The following is a 20,929-nucleotide window of genomic DNA, read 5'->3' as shown; positions in this document are numbered from 1 at the left end:
GAGGATGATCGTCTGCCGCATGGCCTTGAACCCCCTCCCCCACTTTCCCTTAATCCGTGACTTTGATTCTGAGTGCCAAGCAGAGGTAACCTGGCTTCCACGCTGCACAGCGCTCTTTGATCTGCGCTGGCAAATTTGACAACAATGAGTGGGCTGACGCTGGATAAATACACTTGAAGCTGAACAAATTAGAAAGTTACCTTGTGTTACCTGTTTCTCTATTGACACAACATAGAGAGATACATCTTGAAGAAATTGTGATGGGATTGTGTGACTGTTCCTCAGGCTTTCATTACTTTAGTACTTTTTAAAACTTTGTTTTTGTCTGTCAGGAGAGTGTGAGGGAGAGCCCGCCAGAGACTTGAGTAAACACACCGCTCCCTTACCCTCATGAAGTTGCCCGAGACCTTCCCTCTCTCTGAAGACTCCTTTAATTAGGCTTTAATTGCCTTATTAGCTCTGGCTATCGATAGAGGAGAAGAGGCACAGGGAGAAAAAGGTCAAGAAGAGAGCTGGAGAAGAAAAAGATAACAGGGCAAATAAACAAGGGTGGGCAAAAAAGAACTGGAGGACCAAGGAAGCATCCACCCACACATGCTAACACACAGACATGCATGTAGAAAACTCATACACGCGGGTATATGAGGTTGTTCCCGGTGAGAGTGAATCTGACTCCTGTGGGAAAGAGTTGTCAGGCGATATGAAACAAAAAGATAAGACGGAGCGCAGATACATGACTTCTCCTTCAAGAACAGGCTCTGCGGTGCGCCCAGGCAATTGACCCCTCACCCTGACCTCAGTACCGCGAGGGAGATGGACGAGGTAGAGGAGAGAGCTGAGGAGAGGGAGGAGAGCAAAGACGACAACAAATGATGAATGAGAGGGTTGTGGAAGAGAAGGGGATGAGCAGATGGAGGGGGAGTGGCTAAAGCCAGACAAAGATGAAAAAGGTAAAGAGAGAGAAGGCCGCTGTAATTATATTCCTCAGAGGACTCATGGCACACACTCTGGGTCCCTCAAGTATCCTTCAATGCTGGCAAACAATGGAAATCAAATGACATTAACATATGATTAATACTAGATACATGTCTGGCTCGTTCGATAATGACGTAAACATTTAAAACCTATATATTTTGGAAACATGTTTTACAGGTTTCAGATTAAGTGATTGCGTACATGCAGCTGGACCTGAGTTGCTGCTAATTTCCTTTTCAATTTGCATTTTGTTGACTGATCTTGCGGACATCATAGCTGGCATTTGTTATTTTCATTAGCCTGTGGCTAGTATCTGTTTCAACCTTAATTCTTCTGAGACGGAGAACAAAGTAGCTTCAAAGATGTTAAGCTTAGTGGAGTCAAAGCCCGGCGCACAACACAACACAGAAATAAAACCAACATCTGTTATACAGGCCCAACAAGAATAACGTCTGACATTTGTTATAACTGCTGTAGGCTTTACCAATCCATCTGTTTCTGTATCTAACTCTAGTGAAGTGATACTATAACAGGGTGCCAGTGGGAGTGAGGCTCTCACATAGGAGCATCTGCAGAGGCAATACAGCAAGTTACCTTTCCACTATTTCCTCTTCATCTGCCACCCACTGCACACACTCACAGATGCACACAGCACCAACTTCATAGCTGTTACCTGAGAACAGTTTTCTGCATTAGTGTTGATTTGCTTGCATCTTCACTGTAAGCGTGCTCCCACGTGCACAGTGTGATTGCTCACCTTCGCACTGTAAATGTGCACCAACAAGTGTGTTTGTACCTGCGTGTATCAGTCTATGTGAGCGTGTGGGTGATTCAATCCATCAGGGAAGCTGAGGAGGGTTTCTTCCTTTCTTGCACGTCGTTCCCCAGCCTCATTAGAACCCATTCAGTCAATCAAACATGAATCCCTAACACAATAACATGCAAAGTGCTTTGTCTGGGTGTAATTGGCCTTGCCAGAGCGCTTTTTCTCAAACGGTTAGCTTCACTCGCCTATCTCAGACCGCAGCCAGGAGCCCTGTGCAAGACATGCAGCTGGCTAGAAGAGGATGGAGAGATTGGGAAGAAAAATGGGATAAAGAAGAGGAAGGAAAGATTTAAAAGAGCAAGACGGATTTGCGAGTATGAATTATTGTCCTGCTCTTGGGTTCATTTAAGTAAATGATGTCATTTTTCTGTGTGTGTGTGTGTGTGTGTGTGCGTGTGTGTGGGTGCACATGCATCAGTCCCGTGTGCGGTCATTCAGAACTTCTGTCTGTCACAACCACACATGTTCCCCATTACCATGACAAACCAGTTGACATCCCATTTCCCCACACACACACAAACACAGCACACACACAAGGAGCTGCGCACACAGAGGAAGGCGGAGTGGAAGATGGATAACACATGGCCACAGAAACGTGTCCCTGTCTTTATCCCCATAGGAGAGAGTGTTTGTTTGCTATGATGGGTGACACGGCTGACTGACACTTTCCTACATACCAACCCAACAGCCAATCTACTGAAATTGTGTAGTGACATTGTTGATTAAGCAGACGTTCAGCACACGGTGTGTGCGTTGTAAGAGTGGAATGGTTTAAGCGGTGCAGGGAAATGCAGTCTCTGTGTGTGTGTGTGCATATATGTACGTGTGTATGTATGTGTGCTACATGTGCATTTCAAGGACATATGAATGTAAGAATCAAAGCAGTGCATTTGACTTTGAACCAGGGCTTTGCAGGACTTAACCACGAAACCCCAAACTGCTGAAATAATCAGCAGCAGTCAAGTACTGCCATCTAGTGACATTAAAAAAGAGCTTCTTTTGACAACAACAAAAAAGATACTTTAAATACGCAATATAGGTGTAAAGTCAGCTCAAAGCTGAACTTGCAATAAACTTTAATTACTAAAGCAGTTTTAAATGAACACAGCAGGAACACTGTTTCCTTAACAAAAAACTAATTCAATTATGTATCATCCTGCCATGCTTCCTGTATCTTTCTCACTCTTTCCTGGATCTCCCAGCCTCCCTCAGATCAATAGCTTTGTTTGTTACAACAACACCTCCCGGTGTTTTTCACTTGTCCCTCCCTGCAGGAAGCAAATTGGTCGTCCTGTCCTGTGCAGTGGATATGCTGTGAATAAAAAAAAAAGCCAAATTAAATTGCCTAATTGGTTTCCTTGGGATGGGTAAAACTGATTTAAATTGATTACCAGTAATGGCCTTTTGTAGAGCCACATTGGCTTCTGCTGTTTGAGGAGGATTTAGCAAAACTAATTAATTTTCCTCACCTCTTATGCGCCCTCCTTTGGTTTCCCTTTGTCTCTGTCTGGGAGCTTTCCCATCTTTGCGTTTTCCACTTTCTTATGCCGTCCTTCATACTCCCCAAAATAAAAGGGATGATGTTAATAACGTCACTGGATAACAATCATTCAGGCCTAATTGGCTGAATACTGTCACATTCCGGTGCTGATAAAAAAGAAAAATTCTCCCAGGTCTACTGTTACGAGACTGGCCTGACAAGAGATCATTTCAATCTCTCTTTCAATTGTGTTGGCTGTGCGTGTTTGCTTCCACGCAGCAGCCGAGGGAGGAAAAAGTAAGATGTCAAGGTTACATTTTGTTTACATTAAATCCCCTAATATGTTCTCCCCTTTCGGTATCCCTGCCTATGTGTTTCTCCACCTCCCATCAAGTATTATCACAACCAGACCTAATGTGACATTTAGAATGAAAAAAGTACAATCACTTAATGTGATTTAATTAACTACATTGGGGCAACTATTGTGAATGATTTAAAACGGATGTCATCTGGGAAAAGGAGAACATCATCTCTCACAAATGACTTTTATAAGCAAAGTCAAGGTTGTTTTTTTTCCCAGCAAGTTATAAAATATTCAAAGGCTGATCGAGAAGTCAGCGTCATCTGTTACTGTTTTGCGACTAAGCAAAGTCAGATTGGTGTTCTGAACTTTCTTAAGCTTCATTGCGCGCAGTTAAATGAAATGCAGTTAGGCTGAATGGCCCATGACAAATTAACAAAATAAATTAGGCATTGTAGATGTATTTATAGCCGACTTGATTACAGATGAGTGAAGCAACCTTCCTTCGCCTAAGGTTCAATAGAGATGTAAGAATAATGACTTAAGTACTGCTAGTAATGGGATTACATATAAAACCCTTAAGCATTACAAATACTGTTGAAAAAAGAATGTCATTATGGTATTATTTTACATGATGTGTTTATTGCAAATTTGTATTTACCAGAGTTGGTGTATGTTACCCTGGAAGCAATGTGGGGCAGCAACTTGACCTTGATCAGTGTCATCTAAAAGGTCACAAGGATGTTTTGCACCTGAACGGTTATATTGTACGTGGGCAGAGCAGTGGAACGGTTTGACGTCAACGTACCGAAACTGAATGTAAAACAGCAAATTGAGGGGAACATATCTATCGGTTGTCCACAACTAATATATCTTAAAGGAAAACTTTGAAACATTGTTTGCTATAAAATAAAAAAATAAAATTGATATTAACTATGAATGAACTCTAAACTAAACCAATTAACGTGTGACCATGGGTGCAGCCATCACAACACAGTCCAGGCCAAGAAAATGTGATTGTGTTCAGTTATCTGATCCTGTTTGATGGGCATTTTGTGCTGGGGTCATTGCTTATGACTTATTCTCACACTCCAGACTGGCATGATAAACCAATACATCAATTTAGTATTCCATCAGTGGTTGCAAAAGATCAGAATGAAAAATATACTTCTTTCATTTCATTTCTTTTCATTTCTCATAATCACAGTTTATATGGAAACCGATTATCAAGGATCGGGCGACTTACGTGTCACAGTGGGAAGATGTGACAGGAGGAGAGGCTGATCTTGAAAGGAAAAGACTGCCTGTAAAATATATTGAAGTAATCGAGGCCAAAAAACATACAATTGAGAGATAATTCTCTAAAATCCATAACAACTTTTTCTGATTCAACTACAAAAGTGTTTCCTTTCTCTCCCTTCAGGCTCTGTCATTTAGTCTTACTATATGTTCACATTTACCACCCAGATCTCTGTTCACTTTTACCCCATCCTTTTCTGTGGCTGCGTCCCCACCTGAATATGAAGAACAAATCTCAGATATCCTTTTACAAACCGCAGAATGATGAAGAGAATCAAACTGTATCCGAAAAGATATAGGGCAAGTAAATGCTATCGTTTGAGGCATTTGTAATTTATATATTTCAATTAGATTTGCGCACATATTAATCATTTGTCATTTTTAGAAATCAATTGGATGCATAGTATGAAAAGTGATTAAGTCATCTAGACTCAACCTGTGCATGTGCATGCTGTAGCAGCAAACCACAGCTACTGCAGAGTTGCTCATACTTGGCATCAGGTCCCACTGTGATTTGCTTCTTGATTTGCAGATGGAGTTGCAAGAGAGGTTTTTTTAACTTGTATACTATTGCTCAATATATTTAGAGCAAACTCTTACAAATAAATAAAAAAAGTAAACACATCTAGAGTTTATATTTGCCTGAAGTAATTTCAAGGGGGGCATGACTGTCTGCAATAACTGTGTGGCAATCCATCAAATAAATGCTAAACCTGTCAGTTTATGTTGACCTTTGATTAAATGCGTGCATTCTAAGCATCAGGTGCTTATAAGCACATGCAAACTGTACCGTTTCATGGATGTAGAGACATTCTACTAAAAAACTAAAATGTCATCCATAGTGGCACAACAATGGGAATACCACATTTCATGGTAATCCATCCGATAGTTGTTGAGATTTTTTTAATCTGCACCAAAGTGGTGCACCAAACTTGTGATGGACTGCATTCAATATACACATCATGCCCCCAAATACACATCATTCCTTCTGATATAATGGTGGAGAATGAAAAGCAACAAAATCATGAACACAAACATGTTTATTATGTTATTATTATTTGACTTTACATTTGTTTACAATCTTAATAAAACGTAAATCCTTTTAAAAGTGCAGAAAGATCCTACTTATATCCATGGAACCACAAAAGCTCCATAACTCTGTTTCTTTATTAAATGAAAGTAAATTATGTGTCACTTTTCTCCTTACTGAGGAATATCCTGGACCTGAAAATCCAAAAACATGAACAACAACCAGTTAATGGACATTAAACTGCAGAGTGCACACATATTCTTTCAGGTACATCTGGACAGACACCCAGAAATGTAACTTCAAAAGTATTAGGTCTTAAGGGAAGTTACCTCTCACCTTCTCAGACCAGTGGGTAGCTGGATGCAGTAGCAATGCCACACTGGTTGTGTTTGTTCCTGGTCATCATGATGTATCCCTTGTCTCCCCATCCGAGACCCCAGCTACAGAAACACAAATATTACCCAATATTCAGTTGCTCTATGTAGAGAATCATAAGCACAAATATTAGCAGCATGTAGAGACAACATGATCTGTATTTAGACAGAGGTGAAATAACTAGCTATTCATAGGAATGGGGTAGTTTAAGAGGTTTACAACATCCGGAGTGAGTTTTGATTCATTTTTGCAGCTACAAATAAGACGTTATTATTACTCACTGAGTTTTAACAGGAATGCAGTTCAACTTTTTTAAAGAGTAGCACATTTGGTTGTTTACCTGTTCTTGACCAGCCAGTAGTCATGTCCGTTGTCAGTCCCATAACCCACAGCCAGAACACCATGGTCCAAATCTGAGCTGCTGCAGTCTGGCTCATCATACACTCCTAGAAACACAAAACCACAGATTAGACAGGCATATGGATATGTTAAAAAGAAGAAGATGATATCCTATTCCTTCTTCCATTTGATGAGAATATTTTCTGGCAGAAGCAACGCAGCGTTTAAAACTGTTCACCTGATTCGTACAGCTGGAAGGACATATTCGAAGCATCAATGGCCACAGACACAGGTCCGATGGTGGCCACAGCCTCCCTCAGTGCATCCTCGTCGCCTTGTTTCACATCAACGTAGCCTGTGCATGTGGCACCAACTTTGGCAGGGTTGTAACGGCACTGACCATCCTAATCGAGAGAAGGCAAATCAAATTTATTACAAAAAGTAGTTTGTCCGCACATTTAGTTGCCAAATCTTGTGTTGCTTAGACAGAGAAAGGTTTCGAATAAAGTTTACTACTTCTGACATTTTAATGTCAGAATTTTAGGAAGATATGCGGCTTGTGCAAATTGGGTCCGGTTAGTTATTTGGTGACTTTGGAGTGAAAACATTGGTCATAATCTGTGTTATATACCCACATCACTCAGAAACAGGAAACTGACTCTTTCGCGCTGCCTCTTTCTTGTGGAGATACTCGTGCTTGCGGTATATTATAATAAGCCTGCATGAAATAGGAAGGTGAGCCAAATCTGAATGGATTGTTAAATCACATGTATTCTGATCTAGGCAGCCCACAAACAAACTGAGTGGGTTGTATTATCTCACAGTTTGGTACACAGTCTGGATGCCCAAATGTATGCGCACAAGCAATGAAAACAGTTTGCAAGAGTTTTCATGATGCGTTCCTTTTACTGTTTTCAGAGATGGCCTTGCATTGAAAGTCTGTTGTGGGCAACTATTCCTTTAGTCCACAAGATAGCACTATTATACATCTCTTATATGGAGGGCTGTGATTTTAAAACTGTCTGAATGGATTGATATCCATCATCAGCAGACAAATGTCTGTCTGACAATGGCTGCTGTAAATGTAAAGCTTTTTCAACCAAACTGCGTTCTGTTTACCTGAGCCTCATAAGGGTATGAGTCCTCTGTGTCGATCCCTCCGTTGGCTTGGATGTACTTGAAGGCGTTGTCCATCAGGCCTCCATTGCAACCCATGTTGCCATAGTCGCCGGAGCAGTCAACCAGCTGCTGCTCGCTCAGAGACACCAGCTTCGCTGTCTTCCTGAAGGTCTGACCCTCCAGTGAGCCAGTCTGAAAGAATTAAGTTTGATGGAAACCAGACGTCAGTTGTGTGAAGTTTCCCCGCATTACCAAAAGAGAGGACACCGACTTGCAGTAGTACATACTGTACTGAAGGCCCAGCAGGAGCCACACTGTTTCTGATCCTTGACATCAGTGACGTATCCCTTGTCCCTCCAGTCAACAGTGTTGGGCAGATCAGCTCCTGCAGGCAGCCGAAGGTAAGCAGAGCCCTGGCGAGGCAGAGACACGTTGAAAGAGCCCAGGCAGCCCTGGGAAATCAGGCGTTTGTACTCCTCATTTTCCTGGAGAAGAGGGACCAAATTCAGTATGTCACATAATTCACTGCATCCTCACAAGCTGACTGCAACCAAATGACATTGTTGACGGTTAGTCACTAAGGGAGAACGTTCAACGGTGAATGATGGCAGAAACCACATTTGAGTTTTTCTGTGCATACCATGTCAGCAAAGTAGGTCATGCCGAGGCGGTAGGACTTGATACCCTGGTCTGCCATGATGTTGTGCACCAGCACCAGTCTGCGGTTGCTGAGCCAGATTTCCCTGCGTTGAACCTCTTCTGCCATAGAGTTGTAGGACCTTGCTGCCAATCAGAGAAAGAAATAATCTGTGATACATTATTAATCAATCAAATCCTTTTCCAGTTTGGAGATCTCCCTTCATTAGCTGACAAACAAAATGTAGGTTGTAAACTTCTAAACATGTAAACAGATTGCAATGACCTTTACTTTAGACCTTTATGTATTGTGTGTTATGTGTGAATGAGCACACACTCCAAATGTAAGCCTCATGGTCAGTACTTTCACACAAACCTGAACAAGATCTACTATATTTGACAACAGACCACAATAAAATAAACCGAAACCTGATAAAATTGTCTTACCAAACTTGAGCTTCCAGGCGTGGAACTCCAGGTCTTCCAGAGAAATGCTGGCACAGCTGGCCACGGCCAGAGCAGCAGCAGCAACGAGCAACAGTTTCATCCTGACTGACACAAAAGCAGAAAACAGTCAAAAGATCCCTTCAGACTTGCAGAAAGCCACACAGGTTGAGACTTTCACTTGTGGTTTGCTTTTCAATCATTAACTGTATCAGTGTCAAAATCTCTCATTTGTTCTTGGCGTCACTGCACTTGAATTACAGGAAATTCCTTCTTGTGTGTGTATGTGTCTCTGCTGTAGCTGCTTACCTGCTTCTCCTTTGATATGATAAGAGTTGAAGGTATGTCCACCTGTGGAAGATGCAGGGCTCCACTAGAGAGACATGCTTTTATAGCAGACTTCATGTTATGACATGTACGTCCTGTCAGGTGGCAGTCAGCCGCTCCATAAAGGGAAAAGGAAGAGAGAGTCAATCATTGACAAAGGGGATGGGTGAGTTATGCATTAAAAGAAGTTCTCATAATGCCATTTTTTGGGAAATACACATTGAGGTCATGAAATACGTAGAATTTTCTGTAAGGACATGATCAGCTACTCAGCAGTTTGTTGTTTGGGAATTACACGTAAGGAAGAAATACCACCTGTCTGTGTGTTAGCGTGATGCCTTCATGTGAAAAACCACTGAAGGGATTTTCTGTAATGGGAAATAAAAAAACAGAAAATAGACACTTAGATAAAATAACATGCATGTGCCGATTTTACTGGAAAGCTTACCTACTGAAATATACAGTAAAGTAATTTTTCTTCAGTATTTAATTAGAGACTTAAACAAACCTTGTCAAAATGTACACATTTACTGAACTATACTGAGCTTTGACAACTTTTTGCCTCAAACTGAATTGTTTTCAGAGGTTTGGGTGATCTTTAAATACTGTTAACACAGACAAATACATAAATTAAACCCAGTTGTTCAATATTTCCTTTCCTTTCTGTTTCCACATCCTGTTTTCAGCTTTGATTTGCTCTGCAAGTTTGAGCTTTTCGTCATTGTCAGGAACATGAGTAGGCGTATCATTTTCCAGTCAAACACACAAAGAGACAGGATAAAGAAGAAAAAAGCAGAAACCAGACCTAGGAATTTACTTTATTAATTCGTTTCACTTTGCCATCACATGATGGCAACCAAAGTGTGAATTATAGTTCTGATACACTCTTTATTCATATTTGGTAAGCAATGCATTTATGTATTTGCTGCCTGTCACAAGTCTGTCAGCTCATGACAATACTTAAGACCATAAAGACGCTGAAAAAAGTATAGCTAAGCTAAAAGTTTACAGATGTCATTAAACTCTATCAACTCCTCGTGTTGTTAGTCTGCAGTTTGTCAAACATACAAGTTGTGCTGTTGCTAGTGTTTGTACAAATGCTTGAGATCCTTCATATAAATCAAGACAAATAATTACGGTAGTAACAATGGCATAAAGCAAAAAAGAGCAGAAACAGAGCTGCTGCTTTTAATAAATTATAACACTGTTTTTGCTTGGTCAGAAAAAGCCAAAACACAGACAGACTTAGCACAATTGACCAGTAGTGGAAGAAGTATTAAGATCATTTACTTAAAACCACAATGTCAAAATAGTCCATTGTAAGTGAAAGTCCTGCATCAAAATTAGCAAATTATACTTAAAGTATCAAAAGTAAAAGTACTTGTCACGCACAAATATGGCCTTTGGGACTAATACATTTTTATATATGATATATTGATTGATAATACTGATGCAACCATGTGTAAGTAGCACAGAACTCAAACTTGAAGACAAATGCTGGCATACAGTATGAAAAGAGCAGATTGTGGGTTTTATTGTGAGGACCAGAAATAAAGTGCCACTTTATAAAAGCATAACGTTTGTGATGTACCTTGCACTATAAAGTCAATAAAGAGTCATGAGTCAGCACAAATAGGTACACTTTCTAAGTTCACAGCTCAAGGTTTCTGTGTGATTGTGTGATTGGCCTTAAGAAAGAGGTTCAAGTAAAGCATGTGAGGATGTACAAAGTTCACACCTAAATGATAGGCAGTGTGTGTAGAGGCTCATACATTGTGTATTATAATAAGGCAAAACAGATACACAATAACTGTTGTAGAGTTGTAATAGGTTATTTTGATTTGCACATGCACATAAAGGTAGTCTTATGTTTTATATTAATACATAATGGAAGTTATAATAATTAATAGGGAATATTAATAGAGAATATTCTGCAGAAATATATTGTAAAGCATGAGATGATCATTGTTCTATTATTGTAACTGTTGAAATGTTGTTCAAATTGAAAGCGGGGTGGGAATCCGTGACGTTACTTTATTCTGAAGGCAAGATAAGAGGTTTTATTCTGAAGAGGAACTTCTCATCTTGACCGGAAGTGTGACGTTTGACCCTGTGACTTTTCCCGAGGCGTCCAGTAAACTCAGCCTTTTTTATACTGTAAAGAAAGAAAAAAGTTTTTCTGTGATTTCCACCACCACTTCTCCATTGTGTTCCACATGTTTTGGTTTTATTTGTCTCCTTCAGCTTGCACATGACAGTTATGGCAGCTCTGTAAACTACACATTAACTATCTGAAATGTAGGACAGAGACACACAGTCACGGCCAGCCAATCAGGTCTTTCTTATACAGTCAGCTAACAGTTTGAGAGTCAGGCTTTAAAGATATTACAATACATTTCACACACTTTAGTGGAAGATGGAATATCAATAAAAGGTTTATGATTTCCACATAAAGTAAAGGCAAATATACCATTTGGATTACATTCATTATAGTAAATGTAAGAATTTAAGATTTTTTAAATTAAAGGTGAAACTGCATCCTATATGTGACCGGCATTGATGACCGGTCACATGACCCGCTGACTCTTAGTAAAAAATGTCATCTTAGGGCTTGTCTAACTGGTGAAGGGCACTCGGGGATAGACACGCTCAGTAAATCAGCTGTTCAGGAACTGCTGATATTTGTTGATGAACAATATTCATGTTGATGAACTGATATCTTGATAATTAATAGTTATTCCACATAACTAAATGAGGCAGTAAATCCAATTATGGTCATAGACTATAAATAAAGATACATATAACAATCTCATACGCAAGATGAATTCCTCTGATTGGGGGTTAGATTACTTTGAATCACATATTTAAATGTATTACTTTTTTTATCAATTCATGATATTGATTTCGTGAATATTAATATTACACTGACAGATGCCATATATTTAATTACGGAAAACTATAAATGTAAATTAGGGCTGCAACTAACAACTACTTTCGCTATCGATTATTTCTAAATCTGATGATTATTTTCTATGTCTATAGAATGTCCAAAAACAGTGGAACATATTTTTTATTTCTAAGTCAAATGTGTTGTTCTCCTCAACACAACAACAAGCAAAAGTGTGTGTTTGACTCACTTACAGGGCAAGATCTTGAAAATATTATTGTAAGAATTATAATCATGAGCACAGTTGATTTGCTGTGTCCATCACTGAGACCCCTTTTAAAGTATAAGACAAACCCTAAGATGACCCATTTTCAGCTACATGATACAGGATTCAGGTTCATATTCAGTTAAAACAATATTACATTTTCCCTAAGCCCTATGTGACATTCTTCAAATCTCTATTTCCTTCTGTATGAAATCATGCTCCATTAATGTACATTAATAACGTTGCTCCTTTTGCCCCACAGGTTTACATGGCTTGTTGTTACATCTGGACCCTGGTCCTGCCCGACCCCTACTGCTATTATCATTGTTATTGCTCGTTGCATTGCAATTAGTATTGCCGATACCATTACTGCTTTTGTTATTATTATTCTACTATATCCACTACTGCTGTTATTTATGGTAGTTTAATTATGCCTACTGCTCTCATTACATGAATAATTTCTGTCATATGCATTGAATGTGTTGTACCTGTTATGTTTGTCATTCTGTATACACAACATCTATTTTTCTGTTCATCCTGATAGAGGGATCCTCCTCTGTTGCTCTCCCAAATGTTTCTTTCTTTTTTATCCCTGTTAAAGGTTTTTCCTGATCCGATGTGAGGTCCTGGAACAGAGGATGACGTATGTGTACAGATTGTAAAGCCCTCTGAGGCAAATTTGTGATTTTGGGCTATACAAAATAAACGTAGTTTCATTTCATTTAAAATGTCTTGTTCTGTTCAGTAAAGTTAGTTTAAACAGACAATAAAGGGAAAAAAACACATTTTGTTTGTAGATACCATTTCTCTGAGCATTCCCACCATCCAAAGAAAGAGCACAGTAAAATAATCAACCTAATTAAATGCATCACCACATTTCTATCTGTGGCCAGACCCTTCTTTCTCAACTCCAGTGCTGCTGTAGTTCTGCTCTCAGCCTCTAGAGAGCAGTGTACCTCACACAGATTCAAGTGTGGATCACAAGTCACATGTCCTCGTTCTTTTTCCAGCTGGCTTTTGCAGTGTTAAAACCACACCAGGAGAGGGCAGCATTCCCTTAGGCTTTGCTACACAGCGTTCATGTTTAGTAAGTAAACACAGCTCCTCCACATTTAATAGTGGGTCAATAATGAAAGTAATCTACATTAGTTTTGCTAATTGTTGGGAAAATAAATTATAAATAAATGGATTCACATCACTGTAACAGTCAGCATCCATAATGACAAAATATGCAGTGATTTTCTTCTATAAACTGTTAGAGTATGATGGTTAACGTGGACATTTGTAATGCTATGTAGAATTTATCAACATCTAAGTCACATAATGTGACAATAGCTCTGGGTGCATGTAGATCCTGGAGGATCCGATGTGAAAAGAAAGCCCTGAGGCCCAGTGACAATATTAGTGTGAAAAGGCAGTAAGATGCCTGGCATGGGAAACTGAGAGGAACGCTATCCCCGGTAAACTCTTCTAATTTCATTACTCTACACGTATCCTCAGCTTAGAGCCAATCATATAGTTGGCTGCTCTCTTGTGGGGGGTCACGCATAACAGCCGTTAAATTGTGACAGTGGCCCAGACTGGCATTCCTTAGCACATAATCTGATTATTGGATCAATAACACAGCAATATTTGGTGCATGGAATGGCAGGCTTCCTCTCTGGTTACACATTGCTGGCATTCACCACTCATTCCCACTTTATAGGTGACAAACTGTGAATGCAAGCAGGAATTCAAATGGAAGGCCTTTTAAATAAGGCAAGTCACATAGCGCAACCTTGATCACATCTGGCTCTGCTACTGTCACACAGTTACTAAAATATCAACACACTCTATATACCAGTGTAAAGTCAGAGACTGATCTAAAAGCCCTCATTGACTACCAAGTGTCTTCTACCTAATAATACTGAGATACATTTCTTCAAGATTGAACGTTAGTATTTATACTTTGGACGTGTTTATTTATATCTATCCAGCTAAATTAACCAGATATTATTTGTCATAATGCCATGCAAGGTAAACATTTATGAGATGTGTCATTTTACCGTAAAAATATTTATTGACATCACAATCTTCTTGGACAAAAGAACAACCCGGTATTTAGAAAGTCCAAATTCCAAACATCTAAGAATGACAAGGAGAAAAAAAAGAACTAAAATGGAACATCTTCATCATCAAATTGAAAGACCACAACATTTGAGTCTGTTTAGAACAAACAAAGACTTGTTGAGCTGAACACATTGTTTATGTTTTTAAAAAAATGACCTTTATTCTCCACAAACGATTGCTTCATAGGTAGATGAGAAAGTACACCAAAAAAACATGGTGTGGTCATCTCCATCACCTCCCCCTTTAGAAAACACAATCAACTGAATCACAATAATAATCACTGGCCTAACCAAACATTTGAGAAATGCACATAAACACCAATAAATAGAAACACGTTATTTCAGAGAGCAAAATTAAATATTAATAACCAAAAAAGGCATCATGATGACACCTTTTTTGGTCACAAAGCATAAACCATCATAATTGCTGCTCCTGTTTATCGCTCCATGCTGCATTTGTGAAATGCAGATAAGTGGATGATGACAACCACTGTACCAACAAAGAGCATGAGACAGAGATAACCAGGGACATTGGAGGGAATCCCTGCTTACTTGTATTCATTCTCCTGTCCCTCCATCCCTCTATCTCTCTGTCCTCTGCTGAGGTCTGTCGTGATCCTGTCTTTCTCAGTCCAAACAGGTCACTGTGGCTCCCACCTTGCCAAGGTCTGTGCTGCACCGGCAACGTTGGGAGAGAGAGTGGGAGAGAGATGGGAAAGAGAGAGTGCAACCCACACAGATTATAGACAGCGACACTGTCTCTCTCTCCCTCTGTCTCTGTCTCTCTCTCCCTCTCCCTGCTTTATCTCCATGGTGCACACACGTCGACCTGGAGCAAGCCTGTATACTGGCAGGGGAGGCCAGGAGCAGAGAGAAGGGGTGGATAGATGGGGATGGAGTGTGTGAGGGGATAAAGGGACACGCTGCTTCAATAGCGGAGCTGGTCCAGGGACTAATTGGATCTGGTAATAGCTGGTCAATGTGACTGAAGGGCTCGTTAGAACCAGTACAGCTCCTTGCCTTTCTTGTGCTGCTGAAGGCCTGAAAAAAAAAAGACAAGGGAACAATGAGGAGGACAACGGTGAACAACGGAACACAGGTTGTCATGGAGCCTACTTTTGCTAAACATCCAGTTTTAGAGGGAGGAAAGAGAGCTTCTGTGATAATTATAAGTGTGTGTGTATGTGTGTGTGTGTGTGTGTGTGTGGTGTGTGTGCGTGTGTGTGTGTGGGTGTGTGTGAGAGAGAGAGAGAGAGAGAGAGAACGCGTGGGAGGGCCTAGTGTATTCAACATCACAAATGCATATTCAAGTGCATGTGTTTCCTACAGAGGGTATCAAAAGGGTTGAAAGTTGATACATATGTGTGTGTGTGAATAGTTTTTACAATGTGTATTTTCTTCTGTTTTCATTAAGTGACATTAATGTTTAATACCTGAGGTAAAATGCTTTTAGCAATTAATGGCACAAAAAAAGGCTAATAAAAATGTCAAGCGCTCTGTCATTTGCTCAAGTTGTTACATACACAAATGTATTTGTTCCTCACAGCCATTAATAATCAGAACATTGCATTTACATTTGTCTACACTGATATCTGTGTTTGCACTCTGATTTTCTGGTCTGACACATTTTATGAACTGTAAATAAAGGAACACTTTGTCCGGACAGTATTTGTAAAAACCTGACACGGTTGAGGGCTTACCTGCATCCATGTTGAGAGCCAGCGTCTGGCTGACGTCTCCTGGTGGAAGCAAGCCGGGCCAGGAGGCAGTGGGCTCCAGCTTGCTCACATCATAGTGGCTTGGCAAGGTTAGGGGATGAGGTGGCCTCACCGTGGGCATAAGCAGGGGCCCGTAATGGGGCTCTAAAGCTGACGGTGAATACAGTTCGTGGAGAGGCCGTGAGTGGCCGTAGGCTGAGGCCTGGGGATATCCCCAGCTCTCTGCTGGGTGAGGGTGGGTGTGAGGATGAGCGTGTGGGTGAGGCAGGCCCGGGTGCAAGGCTGATGCGTATGGGTCCATGGAATATGAAGGCACACCTGTCTCACAGTGGGAACGGCTCTGCGGCGAGGAGTAGTTACTGTCCCAGAAGGATGGGGGGAAGCTTCGTCGACTGCTCGGTGAAGGGGTGTCTAAAGAGGGAGGACATTTAGACAGAGTCAAGATTCATATGTTGATTAATAGAGACAAGGGGAAAAGGCTGGAGTTGATACACAGGAGCAACCTGTGCTAAAACATAGATCACTCACATGACTGCTACACCCTCTGGCCCAGATATCTTCCCCATTGAATCATACCGTCACACAGCCCAAGCCCCAACAAGACACAGAAATAAACACAACCACGTTCTATAAGACAGAGGGGGTGAGAGAGAGACAGATAGAAATGTAGAAAGAGAGACGTGCCTATACCCTCAGATTCTATATAAGGTATAGACGCTCTGACCTGGAGGGAGGCCAAGGCTCACAGAGTCTTAAATCACTTGCTGTGGTGACATCTCTCACTCTCATGTCAGCCGAGTACTTCTGAAACACACTCATGCACGCACACACACACACACACACACACTCCACACACACTGTGCTCGCACCCGCTGCCCCTCTCTTCTGTCTTCTGCACCCCCACCTGTTGTTTTCTCTGCTCCCCCCTCTCCTCGCCCTTGACAGAATGTCAGCGAGCCATTATATGTTTTTAGCAGTATACTTATATATATATATATATATATATATATATATATATATATATATATATATATATATATATATATATATATATATATATATATAGAGAGAGAGAGAGAGATATTCCTCTGAAAAAAGACACCATGCGGCACCCTGAGAGGTAATGTTTCCCTCTGCCCCTATCACACAGACCACAGCATATATAAATCTGACCAGCAGGCAACTGACTGAGCAGCCATTGTGGGGCAAGTGCTGGAGCGATAGTCAGAATGGCAGCCACAGAGACGTTTGAAGGGGATACGCCGACGAGGCTGTGCGCTTACGGCCATGTATAAACATAGCATCTGTTGTGAGGCAGGACGCCTGTGTTAGTGCCGAACCAAAGACATCCAAATGAACTAGGAAAGAGACTAACAGTGATAGCGGAGAGAGTCTTATAGGCCCTATATGGATATTATATCAAAAATCTGGGGGCTTTTGTACTTTCCATTCTGGTGCAATCCACATGAAAGCAAAAAAATAGAATTTATGAACAAAATGTTATATTAAAAAAACAACAACAACAACAACCTTTTCAGAGTAATACCTGTGGAATTTGTGAATGTTTTTTTATTATGTATTTTTTAAGAAAATGTGGGAAAGCTTTATAACATGAATCACATCAGTGTCTTTTGGGGCAAGGTTGCCTAGGCCTATCCCGCACAACCAGACCATGTAATTCCTAAACTCGGAGCATGGTATCCAAAAGATGCCTAATTTAATTTGGGGATTTCTAAATGTACCCTACCTAAACAATCTAACACAGTGTGCATGCTTTATCTTGCTTTTCTTTCATCTTTACCATATAGAGCAAAAGAAGTCCCTTTTGACACTCAACTGCTCCTGACCTTCATGACCTCTGAACCTTACTACCGACCTCTCCAGGGACAGCTTTCTCAACAAGCAGCTTTTCAGTCCTGTCACCTGATCACATCACCTGTTTGGCCCTCTGCTGTGCTGTGAAGAACTGTCCACTCACTCTGTGTGGCCTCAAAAACAAGTGCAAGACACCACACAGACAACTGTGGCACTAGTGCTCACATACATACGTGGACATTTTGAGCCCGCAGGGTTTTGGTGGTTGGCAAAAGCAACCTAAACTCAGTTCACCCAACTTCTTTTAGATTAGCATGACTCCTCATGAAATAAGTGTGTTGTAAACATTGCAGTGAGTCAGATTAACTTGTGCAAAAACATTCAGATTGGGTGCTAATTCATTTCATGAAAAGACAATTGATGCATGGTTTTGCGAAATACAATGGTGGTTGTTTGCTTCATATTAAGACATTTGGCAAAGGATTTACTGGAGTTTGTGTTTTCCATGGTAGCCAAACCAACCCTGTTATTTTGTTGATTCATTACAACTTAATGATACCATACTGTTTTGTAATTATGGACATGAAAAGTACTTTATATGTCCATTATCACTGCATTTAAGTAGGTTTTGCATTACCCACATAAGTAGACAGTTGTATGCGCCTTCATTTGACTGATACAACTAGTCTGTAAGGTTGTATACCTGCGCCCTGTTGGTCTGGTGCCCGCCGTTTGCCCTCCCCGTCCATGTAGGCGCTGAGGGCTCTGGAGAAGTGCTCGTCCACCACGCTGCTGATGTCTCCATGGTAGTAGCTGAAGAGGACACAGCGAGAAGTCAGGTATTCTGCCTCAGGGGCCTCCTGCTTCTCCTTGGGGCCCTCCTCTGGCCTTAAAGCTGCAGGCGTGTAGGAGGAAGAGGAAGAGTTGGATGAAGATGAAGAGGATCCTCCTGTGCCTGGGCCCCTAGACATCCCCTCGGGACCCCTGGGAGTGTCCATAAAATCCCGGCAGAAAGAAGTGCTGCTCAGACCTGTGGGAGCCTGCCAGGGGGAGGAGGGGCGGGGATGTGTGTGTGTGTATGGGGGGAGGGGGGGTTAGAGGAGAGGAAGGGGAGGATTGGGTTAAGACAGGTGTTACACAGGACAGTTCTGTCTATGACACATTTTGACATAATGTTTTTCTTTGTGTGTGGCTGCGTTGGCATGTGTGTGTATGTACGCGCACGAGCGTGCGTGTGTCAATACATGAGTTTTGTGGGTGCAGAACAAACAGCACTGCTGATCTTGGTGTTCGTGAATGACTAATTTAATAAAACGGATACTTACATCGCAAACATAACACACTCTAAACAATCCGTCGGGTTACTTGCTTTTACGCACGAGCTGCATGCAGTCCTCCCATCAAACACCCCCTAATCAATAACACCCCCTCCCCGCTAACATCGAAAATCAAATATTTTGTACGTGAACATAAAAAAACATAATTTTCTTGCTCATTTCCTACCTGTAAGCTATTGATTAAAGCAGGAACAGTCGTGGCGTACGGTGCGTAATGTCCATAGGCTGGGTACATAACATCCAAACAGCTCATGGTAAACGAGCGGCGTCTTCACTTCTCTGTGGAAACCGACCTTGCTGACAACATTCCGGTTGTTGTTATTTTTTGCCGCAAAGAAATGAGCTCGGTGATTGCAGATCAGTGTGAAAAAGCCGTTACCGGACTCCACATAATCACCCCAGAAGAAGCACACCTCTCCGCTCACTGTGTGCGCCACAACAGCTGCGGCAGCAAAATGTGGTGAGGTTTATGGAGCAAGTATGAGGGTGTCCTGTCCTGTACATCTCTGTGTCAACCCCTCCCACCTTTACCAGCCCACCACCCCCCACTTCACCACCACCAACACTCCCAGTACCAGCAGATCATTGGTTGCACTCGAGTAAAGTGAATGTTTCCTTTTGATACCAACAATAAATTGGCTAAACATTTTCATCGTTGAAAGCTTATGATATGTGTCAAATGTCTAGATGCAAATCATGTCAAAGTCAGTGACATTTACATTCAAACATGCACAAGTGTTTCCTAGAAAAGTTGGAAACAACCTGTGACTAATTATGGCTCCACAACTTCTCAATCCTGACAAAAATAAAGGTGAAATAGAATGGCATTACACAAATAGAGTTGGATGAAGTCATTGTGCTTTAAAACCAGCCACACGACGATGAGCACATGATACATGTGATTAAATGACGTTTTATTTCTTTCCATGTACTGGATACTTAAGAACGCTGCACTCAATCCAAGTTGAAAGTGTATCCGTGGTCTTAAAACAGCCATCGGTTGCCAAGTAAACCTTCAAGTCATCGGAAGTATTTAGTGTGTTCCCAGAATGACACATAAATGTTAACTATAGGTTGCATACACTGGCAATACTAACATAGAGGAGAAAGGGACTCTGCACAAATCTATGACAAATTATCACCTATCAGCAGTGCAAACAAAACGATATTTTCACACACACACACAAATACACCCAAAGACAAAAGCAACGAGCCCCAGGAGCACAGACCGTATCATGCATCCATGTAAAAAATTAATACAACTGTTTCTATATTATATTTCTATTTGGAAAACATTAACAACAGCTTGGATACATTCTGCAGGAAATGTAGTCCCTTTCTCTTGTTTTAAGGGTTTACAGGTGCCTAATGTTTGGGCATGCCAGTCTTTTTGACGAGCACTTCAGAATGCCTGGTAGAATAGTGGGAAAATGTGCAGAATTCCATGGACGAGTGTCAGATGAGGTGGAATGTCTCTGATGTGTGCGAGTGGATGAGCTCCTTGGGAAGTTACATCGTCCCTCTGCTGCGTTCTCTAGATGGAGAACATGACCAACATCTCGCTATGCATACATCACACATAGTATGAATAACTAGTGGCAGGTTATTGGCATGCTAATGAATTGAACATGCTCTTAAATAGCTGTGG

The 20,929-nt window shown here is 41.1% G+C and overlaps 2 protein-coding genes across 4 annotated transcripts; both read right to left on the bottom strand.

Annotated features, from left to right (window-relative positions):
- Nucleotides 1-5,903: 5,903 nt before the first annotated feature.
- Nucleotides 5,904-9,220, bottom strand: ctsl.1 (cathepsin L.1). Of its 3 annotated transcripts, none has more exons than XM_034563204.1 (9): nucleotides 9,134-9,220; nucleotides 8,828-8,932; nucleotides 8,385-8,527; nucleotides 8,032-8,229; nucleotides 7,745-7,936; nucleotides 6,864-7,029; nucleotides 6,627-6,732; nucleotides 6,241-6,351; nucleotides 5,904-6,105 (listed from the first exon to the last, which is right to left on the bottom strand). In XM_034563204.1, the coding sequence occupies exons 2-8, from the start codon at nucleotides 8,925-8,927 to the stop codon at nucleotides 6,252-6,254; spliced, it is 1,005 nt and encodes a 334-aa protein (XP_034419095.1). In that variant the 5' UTR covers nucleotides 8,928-8,932; nucleotides 9,134-9,220; the 3' UTR covers nucleotides 5,904-6,105; nucleotides 6,241-6,251. The 3 variants fall into 3 exon arrangements, with proteins under 3 accessions (XP_034419095.1, XP_034419093.1, XP_034419094.1); XM_034563202.1 differs by having other exon boundaries at nucleotides 6,248-6,351; XM_034563203.1 differs by having other exon boundaries at nucleotides 6,248-6,351; nucleotides 8,828-8,928; nucleotides 9,134-9,165.
- A 6,188-nt stretch (nucleotides 9,221-15,408) lies between these two features.
- vgll2b (vestigial-like family member 2b) lies at nucleotides 15,409-19,534 on the bottom strand. The gene is made up of 4 exons (XM_034525533.1): nucleotides 19,448-19,534; nucleotides 18,648-18,984; nucleotides 16,112-16,540; nucleotides 15,409-15,452 (listed from the first exon to the last, which is right to left on the bottom strand). Exons 1-4 carry the CDS (start codon nucleotides 19,532-19,534, stop codon nucleotides 15,409-15,411), a joined length of 897 nt encoding a protein of 298 aa, XP_034381424.1.
- Between the last annotated feature and the right edge of the window lie 1,395 nt (nucleotides 19,535-20,929).

This window comes from Cyclopterus lumpus, chromosome 22 (assembly GCF_009769545.1).
Source record: "Cyclopterus lumpus isolate fCycLum1 chromosome 22, fCycLum1.pri, whole genome shotgun sequence".
NCBI classification, from domain to species: Eukaryota; Metazoa; Chordata; class Actinopteri; order Perciformes; family Cyclopteridae; genus Cyclopterus; species Cyclopterus lumpus.
This window is presented reverse-complemented; position numbering and strand designations above follow the sequence as displayed.

Bases quoted from the DNA above. Each gene is read 5' to 3' on its own strand.
- ctsl.1 (XM_034563204.1), bottom strand. From the start codon at position 8,927: ATGAAACTGTTGCTCGTTGCTGCTGCTGCTCTGGCCGTGGCCAGCTGT. The intron at 7,030-7,744 runs GTAAACAGAACG...TCTCTCGATTAG, and splicing joins CATACCCTTATGAGGCTCAG to GATGGTCAGTGCCGTTACAA. The intron at 6,733-6,863 runs GTGAACAGTTTT...TTGTGTTTCTAG, and splicing joins CTTCCAGCTGTACGAATCAG to GAGTGTATGATGAGCCAGAC.
- vgll2b (XM_034525533.1), bottom strand. From the start codon at position 19,534: ATGAGCTGTTTGGATGTTATGTACCCAGCCTATGGACATTACGCACCG. The intron at 18,985-19,447 runs GTAGGAAATGAG...TCCCCCTGGCAG, and splicing joins CTTTAATCAATAGCTTACAG to GCTCCCACAGGTCTGAGCAG. The intron at 15,453-16,111 runs GTAAGCCCTCAA...TTTTTTTTTCAG, and splicing joins GGCTCTCAACATGGATGCAG to GCCTTCAGCAGCACAAGAAA.